Source organism: Mustela erminea, chromosome 2 (genome assembly GCF_009829155.1).
Source record: "Mustela erminea isolate mMusErm1 chromosome 2, mMusErm1.Pri, whole genome shotgun sequence".
Lineage (NCBI taxonomy): Eukaryota > Metazoa > Chordata > Mammalia > Carnivora > Mustelidae > Mustela > Mustela erminea.
In genome coordinates this window covers 109,228,153-109,241,276 of record NC_045615.1, presented here as the reverse complement: position 1 = coordinate 109,241,276, position 13,124 = coordinate 109,228,153, and the positions used below count along the sequence as shown (strand labels likewise).

The 13,124-nt window shown below is 45.4% G+C and overlaps 1 protein-coding gene across 22 annotated transcripts in view; it reads left to right on the top strand.

The window, feature by feature from the left end:
* Positions 1 to 13,124, top strand: part of PROM1 (prominin 1) — a 136,422-nt gene that overhangs the window by 62,858 nt on the left and 60,440 nt on the right. For all 22 annotated transcript variants that reach the window (XM_032333902.1, XM_032333913.1, XM_032333905.1 and 19 more), the window contains one exon: positions 7,795 to 7,850. In XM_032333902.1, coding sequence (XP_032189793.1) covers positions 7,795 to 7,850 — 56 coding nt within the window. The remainder of the gene's footprint in view (positions 1 to 7,794; positions 7,851 to 13,124) is intronic.

Genomic DNA, 13,124 nt, shown 5'->3' with positions numbered 1-13,124 from the left:
TTATGTCCCACATAGGGGTGAAACCACTGCTTGACTTACTTCACTTAGCATAATCCCCTCCAGTTCCATCCATGCTGATGCAAATGGTGGCTATTCGTCCTCTCTCATGGCTGAGTAGTAGTCCATTGTATATATGAACCATATCTTCTACCACCTTATACCAGTCAGAATGGCAAAAATTAACAAGACAGGAAACAGCAAGTGTTGATGAGGATGTGGAGAAAGGCGAACCCTCTTACACTGTTGGTGGGAATGCAAGCTGGTGCAGCCACTCTGCAAAAATGGAGATTCCTCAAAACGTTAAAAATAGAAACTTTCTATGACCCAGCAAGTGCACCACTAGGTATTTATCCCAAAGATACAGGTGTAGTGAAAAGAAGGGGCACCCCAGTGTTCTTAGCAGCAAGGTCCACAATTCCCGAACTGTGGAAGGAGCCGAGATGTCCTTCAACAGATGAATAGACAAGTTAACCTTTGGTCAAAGCTAGCAAGACATTGGGACGCCTGGGTGGCTCAGTCCGTTGAGAGTCAGCCTTTGGCTCAGGTCATGATCCCAGTATCCTGGGATTGAGTCCTGCATCGGGCTCCTTGCTCCACGGGGAGCATGCTTCTCCCTCTGCCTCTGCCTGCCACTCTGACTGACTGTGCACGCTCTCTCTCTCTCACTCTGAATTTAAAAAAAAAAAAAAAAAAAAAAGGCTGGCAGGATAGGCTACAGGTAGAAGATGCTCCAGCACAAAAACATAGGGAGTCTTAATTGGCTAAGGCTCTTTTTTTAGTTAGAGTGAGAGACACCATATGCTATAGCAAACAGGCCCAAGTGTCAGTGAAAAATGTTTTCTGTCTTGGCTCAGTCTAATGTAGAAATGATGGAGCGGAGAGGTCCTGCGACCCCGGTCTTTCCATCCCTGCAGCCTTCAGGATTTTCCACTGGATGCTCCGTATTTGGCCGGGAGATGGATAAAGAGGCAAGCATGCAGGGTCTCGTGATTTTAGAGGCCAGGCCTGGAACTGTTGTGTACGCACGCCTGCCCACTTTCCATTGGCCAGAACTCAAGTCCCATGTCCCATCTAAGTGTGTAGGGTCCAGGGAATGCAGTCAAGCAGTGGACCAGAGGAAATGAGGTGACACATGGGTTCTTCCAGGCACTCACCTTCTGTGCCACAAACCGAAGGACCAGAAAAGGCAGAGCAGGAAGAGTGTGTGGTAGGAGCATGGAAGTGGAAGGTGCTAATGTTTTCGCGTTAGTGGATCGCATACCAAGCACTGCACTGAACAGTTCTGTTAGGGCAGAGTGCCTCTCGCTCTTCCTTCCCTTGTGGAAATGCCAGCACATCCAGGAAGTCAACCCTTTGACCTGTCCAGTTTTGTGTTTTATCTGCACTTGTCAGGCATTCTGCTTGGTTTACCTACCTGCCCCTTGTGCCCTCCGGAATTCGGTCTAGCGTGGGGGAGGGAGCGAGTTGTCAAACAGATGTTTAAGATCCTGTGCCCAGAGAGAAGCAATTAAAATTTCAATTAATATTTAATTCTTGAAAGTTATGCATTCGCCAACCTAGCTTTTGTAAGTTTCTAAGTTGAACTTGGATATTATTTCATACTACTTATAAAACTAATCCTTTTAGTAGAGACCTGAATAAAATCTTTTACTTTATTGTGTTGATTTAGTGCATAAATTAACAGATTAAGTCATTCTTAGTAAAGAGACCCCCACACCATGTGAATTTAAGACAGTGCCACTGGAGGTCAAAGAGGAACACTATGGTGTCTCCACAGGGGAACACTTAACACTGTTTATGCTCTTAGCTAATCACATTTCCAAGCAAACACTGTAAGTGTCTGAGAGAGCTTACTTTGTTGTGTGCACGTGTGTGTGTTTAATTTTTATTAATAAGAGTTCTAAGTACAAACATATTTAACTTGACATTAGGAAAAAAAATGCTTAAAAAAAAGATTCACCCTCCAAGGTGTGTTCATAAAGAAAAATCAATTCTATATATTTTAGTCTCTAATTTTTTTAAATTAATTTATTTTTTTCAGCATAACAGTATTCATTATTTTTGCACCACACCCAGTGCTCCATGCAATCTGTGCCCTCTCTAATACCCACCACCTGGTTCCCCCAACCTCCCACCCCCCCCCCCCGCCCCTTCAAAACCCTCAGATTGTTTTTCAGACCAATTTTGATGCTTAACACCATAATGCCTCTAAGGTAATCACTCATTTTGGTTTAATTTTAATAATTCTTTCTTGTTACATCTAGTTAGAGAGAGTAGGAAACATCAGGTAGAAAAAAAGCAAAAAAGACTAATTAAAATGACCTGAATATAAAACTTAACTAAACTTTAAAAAAAAAAAAAAACTTTAAAATAAAACAAGCTAAAATTAGAATAGTTTTGGCAAAAAAACATTACCAGCTATGAACAAAATAACATTCCATAGCAATATTTACTCAAGAACTGCATTACAAATAATACTGTTTCACATAGACTAAGGATTGGGGCGCCTGTGTGGCTCAGTCCGTGAGCATCCAACTCCTGGTTTGACTCAGGTCACAATCTCAAGGTCGGGTGGGTCATGAGATTGGTTGGGCTTTGCACTCAGTGGGGAGTCTGCTTGTCCCTCTCCCTCCCCTTTCCCCCCAACCGCTCTCTCTTTCTCTTTCTCAAATAAATTTTAAAAATCTTTAAAAAAAAGAATGAATTGCAACATATTAATGTTTATTTATATCAGATATAAAAATCTCTTCCTTAAAAACAATTTTAAATATAATTTAGCATTTTGGGGGAGATTCTGTTCTTTAGAAGATATAAGGTAGCACCTCTTTTGATTAGAGACCTAGCCAGGTAAGTCTTGTCAACAGATATCAGCAAAATCTTTGCAAGATCACTTAAGTTCTTCACAAATCTGATCAATCAACTACCAACAGCAGAGTGTGTGTGTGTGTGTGTGTGTGTGCGCGCACGTGTGCGTGTTTTGTTTTGTTTTGGGCTTTTGTTTTGTTTTGTTTTTTTTGAGCCGTCTACCCATTTTCCAAGAGAACATTCCAAGAGTGGAATCTCGTTTCGCCTAGCTTGGGCCAGAACCTGCATACTTATTAAGAGAAGCCAGTTAGGGAACAGAAATATCTTCATCAAAATTGAGTTTTGGCTAGGATAAGGAAGATGGAATTTTTTTTCTATACAGATCCTGCTTTCCTGATTTTATCTTGCTGTGTGGCTTTAGACATCAAAAAATCCATAGAGAAATTATTCACACACACATATACATGCACACAGCAAAAAACCCACAACCAAACAACCAAACAAAAACAACCTACTTTGTAAGTTGGTAGTATAACTTAAGAGATCAGAATTAGCCCTTGCTGCTGCATTCCTTAATTTCCATCAGCACATGAAACTTAAAAGTAAGTCCCAGGTAAGAAAACCTTGTTCCATCTAAGCACTGAATGAAGAGAGACTGACAGCCACCAACCTTGTGGAAAGACTCACAGAGCTCCTTCATGAGACCAGAAAATGAGAGACAGTGTTTTACCATGAAAAGAACTTCTTTGTCTATTGGCTCCCATATTTCCCGGGAGGGAAAATACTGCTGTATCTTAAAAGGCAACTGTTACTTTGTGTAAAGAGCTTGAGATTGGTGTGATGGAAAGTAAATTGCCACATGGGAAAGGTGGCCAGGTATCTCCCCAACTTCAGGGCAGGGAGAATCTTTCCCTGGACTCTGGGAGTTGTCTGTCCCATGCTAAGTGCCTATCATGTTCCGTCAGAGCAGACCTTCCTTCAGTTCAAGAAGAATAAGATGGCCACTGTTGTCCACACTGAGGTCTCACGGAAGGCAGGATAACACTGTGGTAGCCCAAATGCTAATGGCTACCTCGCTCACCAGGCAATACCAGGAACTAATCACAGCCTTCGGGGATCTCATCTGATTTATGGAAAGGAAGCAACACTCTTTATGATGAAATTACATTTATGCAGTGTCAATACCACAGACAGTTCTGAAGCCCTGGAACAGAGATCAAGATAGTCTCCACTGGAAACCTTTAACGAGTTGGCCAGGAAGACACAGGCAAACACAAAGGATTGCAGAACAGCAGAATCACCAAGCAAGGATGGTGGGGGCTCAGGAAGCATAAGCGGGACCCCAGGTCTTCCCGGGGTTATGCTTTCTGAGATGGACCACAATCAATCCAAGGTTCTCACCAGCAACATGGGGCTTCATGAGTTCCCACATGAGGTGTGAGCAGCAACATTAATGCCAGGGCCCTACCCCCAAAGACGCTGGGCTGTATACTCGAGGCCTTTCCCAAGTTCATTTACCTGGGTTAAGAGCCACTTAGAGATACACAGGGAAGGCAAAGGGAACGTGGATACTGTGGATGCTCATTTTGTGTTCTCGTGACAGGGTACACTGGGAGGGAGGGGGGTTAAGGTGCTTTGAGTAAAATGGAATCGCTCCAAGGTGGATGACTAGCTTCTGACCCAGTGCCATCCAGTAGGGAGGCCACAGCCACATGTGGCCACTGAGCCCTTGAACGGTAGCTAACCTGACCTAAGATGTACTGATGAACACCTGCCCTGAACACTTAGTGTGAAAAGAAGACTGTAGAGTAGCTCATTAATATTTGTATATTGATTGCATATAGGAATGACAAAATATTGCATGTATCTGGATTAAGTACAACAGATTATTAAAATTAATTTAAAATAATCACCCTTTTTTTTTCCTCAATTTTTAAATGTGGCTAATAGGAAATTTGAAATGACTTGTATGGCTTGCAGTAGATTTCTCTTAGGCAGGGCTGTTCTAAAGCAGGGGGAGTGAGAACATCCCTGCTCCAAAGCCTCGGATGGATTTTTGGCCCTCGCAGCAAGGATCTGTTTTAGCAGAGAGACAGAGCCAGCTGGCCGACAAAGGACTGGGGTGAGCTGTCAGTAAGGAGTGCCGTTGGTGTAGCTGGGACCATTCCCCAACACCTGGGACCACTAGGATCCCAGGAACCTGGGAGAGTCAGTCCTCCAGAGAGCTGATGGCATCATCTGTTGGACAGTAGAAGACTGTCACTCTCTCACTGAGGCTGTGGCCAACACCTGGTCTATGTATGTCACATTTGCCTGCCTCCACGGAGCTCTTTAGGGAAGCACCTGCTACACCTGTTATTGATAGAACCTGTTAAGGTGGAGTGAGAATGATGTGGCAAAATCCCGCGTCTGTCAACCGCAAAGATACAAATTTTGCAAAATTCTAATTTCTGCTTCAGTGCTCTAATTTTATCACTGGCAGCAAGTCCTGTCAGCCGCTTTCTTGAAGTTGCGGGCTCCACTTCCTCCATGTTAGAGAAAATGTCTACGAGATACTTAAACCTGGATAACCAGGGTTTGTCTTTCTTTGGAGCAAAAACAATGTTCCATGAGGGGTTTAGCTCCCAACTCAAAACGAGGACCCTGTGCTCTCTCTGAAGACAGCTGGGTACCGGGGTGTGCAGGAGGAGCACCTTATGTGTACTTCTGTTCCTTGACACAGAACACTAGAAAGGTTGAGATCTGATGAAATCACGATTTGGTAATGCTTCACCAAGATTCTTCTGATGTGTAACTGGGCTTTCTATCTTCCTCGAGTTCATGGCAGCATAGAACACAATGAACACTGGGGGACTCGTGCCGAATCACACAGCCTTCTCCACCATCGCTTCTGTACCCTGAGTACAAATGCCAACACAGTGAAATGGCAAATAACATCTGCTTCCGCCTCATGGGAACCCTGAGCAGACCGTGAGGATTCCAGGATTCCAGGGGATTTACGGGCCATACGTGCAGATCTGCCACGTAAGCCAGTGAGGATCCGTCTCTCAGGGGTCACTTCCCTGGTCAGTGTGACCTGAGAGGGACGGAGGGACCAGCTCCCCAGAAGATATCGTGTTTTCATTTGGGTTGGTTGATTTGGGTTTATAAAGATGAAAGAAGTGGATGGGTACTGTGTGGCCAGACTAATGTAATCTCATTTATCTCACTTGGCCCCGAAGGAATCCTTTGAGGGTGGGGACTGACATCATCCTGATTTGCTGATGAGAATGCTCCTGGCTTTTAATTCTTTACCCAAGATTAGATACCCAGAAGGTAATGGAGCTTGGTCTCCATCCCAACTCTTACTTAGATCAGGATCCCCAAAGGCAACACATGAACATCACCTGTGTCATTAAATATATTTTAATAAATGGATGATTTCCAATCAAAAAAAAAACCATCGGTGGACCCTTATGTTCAATGAAATCCAGAACAGAAGCCTAGTCTATAAAATAAACAGTCTATCGGTTGAGTGGCTGACTCTTGATTTCTGCTCAGGTCATGATCTCAGGGTCCTGGGATGGAGCCCTGAGTGTGGGGTTTCATGCCCAACAGGGAATCTGTTCTCCCTGATTCTCCCTCTTCCTCTGCTCCCCTCCCCCTGAGCTCTCTCCTTCTCTCTCAAATAAATATATCTTAAAAACAAACAAATCAAAGTGAAGTGACTAGTTCAAAGTGCGAGGAGATCTGTGGGGGTGGGGAGCCCTGATGTCCCTTGGAGCAATAACTGGGGTTCCCAATATCCTAGGCTTAGTGTAGGCATCCCAAAACTTCCGGTTTGATCCCTGCTCCTCTAGCTCATCCTTTGAAGACCTGCTGCATTTAGTCTGCTCTGTGCGAGTTGAAGTTGTTTTCCAGAAAGCCCTGTGGGGACATGGCTTGCTTTGTTTCCTGGTGTGTAAACCTGAACTTCTTGTTTTATAAAAGGATTCATAGCAGGGATTCCTTTTCTCCCTTGCCATACACTTTTGAAGTGGTCAGCATGGCACAGCCAGAGCATTGCAGAAGTTCCTTGGTGGGGTCAGTTATAGTGTGGAGTGTGGGAAGTACCGCAGGGCAGAGAAGGGAAGACCCACCTGGGCTTGGTCTTACACATCACAGATTTTAGACAAGTTACTCTCTCTGGCCAATCCCCAGTTGCAGCATGACTGGATTTGTGGTCAGAGTAAGAGGTGAGTCTTCACCTATGTAAGAATTTGAAATTGTCCCAAATGCACATGTAGGGGGAAAAAATCCCATTTTGCGGATTATTTCAGGTTTTCATGTGCTGTTTGGGGATGGGAAGGGAGGGATGTTTCATGTGAAGAACTCTGGATTAAGTCAATTGTAAGATTCCTTTTATTTGTAAAATATTACATAAATATGGAATGATTAAAGAATAAGTTGCATTTGTGGTTCCAAAAATTAACAGTGAGCAGTCTTTGTCACATGTTATCAGGGATTATTAATGACATGTATGTTGGCGAATATTAAGGTGTCTTGTGAGAAATTGAAAACTCTTAAAAATGGCAACCCTCTAATTCTGCCACTGACAAAATAGTGAGTCAAAAATACTTGTCTTCCATTCTTTGCTTCTGGTTAGAGCCTCATTAGCTCAGTTATTTACCTACATTAAGAAATAGAAATAAAATTGGGGTGCCCAGGTGGCTCAGTTGGTTGAGCATCTGACTCTTGATTTTGGCCCAGGTCATAATCTCAGGGTCCTGGGATGGAGCTCCCCATCACACTGGGCTGCCCACTCAGCAGGGAGTCTGCTAGGAGAGTCTGTCCCTCCTCCTGCTTATGCATTCTCTCTCTCTAAAATAAATAGGAATAAAATTATAATACTACTACATAGAGAGAGGTACAATACTTTGTGAGTATATATAGACTTTATTTCCTAAATATGCATTTTGTGTTTTTACTGAAAAAGTAAACTTGCTCTTCTTTTGTGGCTTTTTCCCACAGATATTTTAAGAAAAGTTCTACAAAAGAAGTTCGACTTCTCAACTGAGTATGAGAAGGTAATTTTTATTGATATATTTGTTAGGAAAATAAGTATGCACAAAATTTTGGCTGACTTGGAAGTAAATCTTTAAACAATCAGTTAACCTGTGAAATTTGTAGAGTTTTTGTTTTTAATTTTTATTTTCAGCATAATAGTATTCCTTGTTTTTGCACCACACCCAGTGCTCCATGCAATCCGTGCCATCTCTAATACCCACCACCTGGTTCCCCCAACTTCCCACCCCGCGAGTTTTTTTTTTTTAACTAAGAAATTTTATGAAATATTAAAGCACTTTATAAATCCCATTTGAAGCAGCAGAAACTCCAAAATTAGGATTTGAAGAAACATTCACCTTTCAAGGTGTATGTTATTTAAAAACCCAAATTTCCTTAAGGGAAGTATTATGGTACTTTTTTAGCTAAGGGAGAGGAACTCCCTAACTAAGTAGAATTGTTTGAGCATTTCTAGAAACAGGGATGTATACTTTGTTTTAAAAATACAGTTTGTTGAAAAGCAACTTCACATTTGAGCAGGTTCATTGAGAGCTTTGTGTGTGCACTTGCCCCGGCTAGAGATAAGGAAAACAGCCCTTGGTCTCAGGAGATAAAGAGCCAGATGGCAGAGACAGTACCTCATTGTTAAAGGAAGAAGAAGGAAAAGAAGGAAATAAGTAGATTTATATGTAATATGCAGAGGAACGTAGATGAAAGTAATTAAATCTGACTGGAAGCTCTTCCACAAGGAGGTGATTGGGGGGCTCATGGTAAAAAGGATACTGAGCAGGGTTGCCGCAGATGGAGAGGGACCTTTGCTGGCATCTCAGGCTTTGGGGACCAGGTGAGCCACCAGGACAAGGCGTGAAAGAGTGGAGAGAAAGGAGAGGTGAGTGGGACCCGGAATGCTCACAAGTGGACCATATTAACGACCTGTGTGTCTCTACTTAATACCGAGGTGCTGCTCTGCCCATTCACTCCGCTTGTGTCTGCAATCAACTACCTAAATAGAAGAGTGTATTCTTTTGATTTTAGTTTACTGTGAGTGTGGGGTTGCCAGTGAAATAGACAACTGTCTGTTGCATTGAATGTTAGGGTAATTAAAAAAAAAAAAAAAAGAAAAGAAAATAGTTGAATCCATTTGTTAGGCTCTTTGTCCCGTTGCTCTCTCCTTCCCGGGCACGAAGGTGTTTTTCAAGAGAACAATAAAAGCAGACATATGGCGGACGTTCTTGAAGCGCCAGCCACAGCAAACGTGGATGACGGTGTTCCCGGTGGGTGTGGGGGGCGGTGTATGGGGCGGGCAGTGAACTCCTGCCCCGTGAATGGACCGCAGGTGCTGTGGTTACCATGCCTCCTAGTCTCAATTTGCAATAAAGCGATACTCAAGAGAAAGCAAACACAGAAGCCAAAGAGGAAAGCCTTATCTAAAAACCATTTACACGTATAAAAGCGGATGAGCCAGTTTCTCTGCAGTGCTCACGGCCTTCCCTAGGACCATGGAGAACATTTTCATTATTAAATGCCGTGGGCCTCATGTGTGTCCCAAACAGGATTGCCTGGGTCGGCCTGCATTCCTGGGCAGAACAAAGTGAGTGTGGACAGCTCTCGTGCCAGCAGCAGCCTGGCCTGAATGCCAACTGGTTCTGCCAGGGCATGGACGGGGGTAGCGTGCTTCACCTGTTCCAGGCCTTGGAGGATGGGGTCCTGAGACCCTGAGGTGACTCTGAGAAGCCCTACTTGCCAGTGTTGCGCTGCCGCTCTCCATGGCAGGATTCTTAGCTGGGCAGGACCTTTATGGCGGGCTTGGTATTGGATTGGATGTCCTATAAAACTGGTATCTCCCTACTGGCTGATTTCCTCTCCACCTCAGGTGTCTTTGTAGATGAACAAAAACCGTTGGCATCTGGGTGAAGTGGAGAGAGGAGACAGAACTGAGCCCTCATGAATGACCTGAATCCGGGTCATGTTTTCTATGGTTGTCCGAGGAAGAGGGATCTGGTGAGGTGAAGACCCCAGGGAAGCCAGGCACCTTGTAGGGGGAGCTCTCTGAGTGTGGTTTAGTCTGATGTATGCTGGGCATGTTGGGTTAGAGTCCTCTAACCCAACAGGAGTCAAGGACAAGCCAATTGTTTGGGAGGTGCAGGGAACACTGGCTGGGAATTGGAGAATAATACAAGGGAGAGAGGGCAGCCTGTAAAGGGTGTGGCCTGACGCCACCTGCCCCAAGGGGTGACTGAAGCATCATCCTATAGAATTGCTGGGGAAACGGTGCAAACCACCAGTGTCCGAATTAGTCTACTGGAAGGATGAGGGAGCTGAGGCGTCCAGACGCCGAGACTGAAGGGTCACAGGTTACGGGAGGAGAGGGTTCATCCGCAAGCACTTCTGACCTGCCCTGGTTCCATAAAAGGCCTTCAGGCACAGAGTTAAAGATGGCAGTAGCTAGAAGTTTGAGGAGGCCCAGGGGGATGACTGAGGGCTGGGGGAGGTGGGGGGCACCAACAGCATCTTCTGCCCTGACTGGTGCCCACGGGGTCTCTGATTCACGCAGTCACACAGGTAAGGTCTGGCCAGGTGAGTGGCTCTGAGGAGTCTTCTCAGCTTTCTTAGTGCTTAGCCTTCAGATGACGGTGGAGCCAATGTGGCAGTGACCTTCGGGCTGGGTGCTCTTTTAGTGAACTCTCTTCACAGCCCTTTTGTTCCAAGGGCTGGGCCTGACTTTGAAAGGGAACTAGGGCTTTCATGGAACTGCCTCCTTTTTACACTTCAGCTGAAAGCTAAAGGTAGAGCTTTAAGACCCTCGGCTCCTCTCCTCCTTCACATTTTTAAAAAATACCTCTCTCTTTTGTTTTATGTATTCGTTTTATCTCTGTTGACATAGTTCTGACTAGGAACGAGGCATGGTAGGGGGACAAACATGAAAGTACGGCCTTCACTCCTGCAACTCAACAGTTGATACGGGACAAGAAATAAACACGGATGTTATGGGCTGATTGTGCCTCCGATTCATAAGCTGAGATCCTAATCCCCAGCGCCTCAGAGTGGGATTGTATTTAGAGATAACGTTGTTAAATAGGTAATTAAGTTAAAATGGGGTCGTTCGTGGGTCCTAGTCCAGTCTGACTGGTATCCTTGAAAGAAGAGGAGACTAGGACATACACACATATACACACAGAAAAGACCACGTAAAGACACAGGGAGAAGACAGCCATTTGCAAGCCAAGGAGAGAGGCCTCAGAAGACACCGACCCTGCCCACACCTTGATCACAGACTCCCAGCTCCCGGGCCTGTGAGGAAATACCCTTCTGTTGTTCAAGACCTCTGGCCTGTGGCACTATGTCATGGCGGCCCCAGCCGACTAATGCCGTCACAGCTGGACTGGGAGATGGAGGGAGACTCGCATCACGTGAGAAGTTCTGATAAAGGACGTGAACTTTCAGAGGAGGGGCATTGTTGTTGTCCCTGGGAAATCAGGAAAAGATGCCATGGGAGAGTTGGCATTTGAACCGAGACGTCAAGGCAGGTGGAGTAGATGAGAAATACAGCCTTACTTCCGGTTACGAGCACTCGGCTCAAAGCACAAAGCTGCGTCGTTGGTTCTGAAGTGTAGACTAGGTCATCGCCCTCTCTGTAAGACTAATTCTTGTCCACCTGGGCCGACACTGGTTTAGAAGGCTGACATTGTCTCTAATCCTCACAACAACACCGATCCGAGGCAGAGGTGTGTGTGCACGGCGCATGCAAGAAAATCCTGCACTCAGGCTGGGGGACTTGACCAAGGTCACCCAGGGACTAAATGCTGAAACTGGGGTTTGTACCCAGATGGAGTCTAACTCCGAACTGACAAGCACACCACTAACAAAAAGTAGGCTCAATCCGGCCACTGTAGTAGTGGCCTGTAGTCCTAAAGTGGCAAGTCTGGAAGACACAGCTCATGTGAGTATTCTGGGCTGTATGGAGAGACTGACAGCCTTCAAGCGGTGCCTTCTACCTATTAAGCCACAGACTGTGATGGTGGGTAATCATCCCTGGGAAAAAGTGGTTGGACAGAAATGGAAATCTGGGAGGGGAATAAAATTTGGAATTATGGAACCAAGAGGGATGCTGAGAATCAGGCAGATGGAGCTATGGGAATCCAAGCAATGACTGCAATAACCCCAGGTTCCTAGCACATCTATAGCATGTGCTCAGAGGTGGACGCCCTTGTTCATGACTTACAAGTATCACTCAATTTGGTCTTCCCAAGAATAGTCTGTCCTCACCACAGGGGTTTAGGTAGAGATTACATGGGCAACTAGCTCCTGAGTGCGTTCCCTCGGGGACCAGCGTGTGGGTGAGCCCCTTCCCAGAGTCTCTGGCTGACTGAAAACCAAGGGAAGCAGCATACCGTCACCTTCCTCCCAGCTCACATGGGCTTTCTGAAGAAAGAGCCTCTCAGCCGAGCTTGTCAAGCAATGGCTCCTCAACTGAAGGAAAGGACACAGTTCCCATCTTCAAAGAATGCATCGTTTGGGGCAATTTAGGTAGATGATTACATTGGTTCCCCCCAACAAGCCATAAGTGCCACCTACCCTCTAGAAACCTTTCCAGGAGACAGCTCTCCCAGTATTTTCCCCACCTCCCCCCCCCACCCCTGCCACCACCTCTGACTTTCCATTCTGTGCATCCCTGTCCATAGGAGTGGCCAGCTTCTTTGGGATGACCTCCTGGGTTCGATTCCTCGTGGTCATGGTCCCTCTCTATTCCAGCTTCTTGGTCGGCTGCCCTTCCTCATTCATGTCATTCTTCAGTTATTACCTTTCCCTTTCTAGAAGCTTCCTCTGGGGACAGGTGCTGGGCCTGGGTCCCATCCCTGCTGACTTCCATGACCTCAATAGTGTTAACAGTCATGGGATATCAATTTGGCACTTAGGATATGGCAGGTCTATCATTCCAGTGGTTGTGTGGTAATCCACACTACCACTCTACGTGTCTGGGAAAGCTAAGTGAATGAGTTCCTTGTTTCCCGCCCCCCAGGCGACGTGGTTCAGAACACAGTCTCCTTTCCAAGTAAGGGGCGTACTTTCTGGGGATCTCAGTAGCGTTTAAGAGAGCAGGCAGTGTGAGATAGTCCATGACTTGGATCATGGTCTGAGGCTTGCTGGAGGTGAGAGATGAGAATAGTGTTAACACACATTATTTCTACTTCTTCTTCTGTTGATGGTGATAATGATGACTGATTGAGCATTACTCGGGGAAACCTGGTCCTAAGCACTTCAAGGTATTACCTCATTTAACATACATTACACAGTAT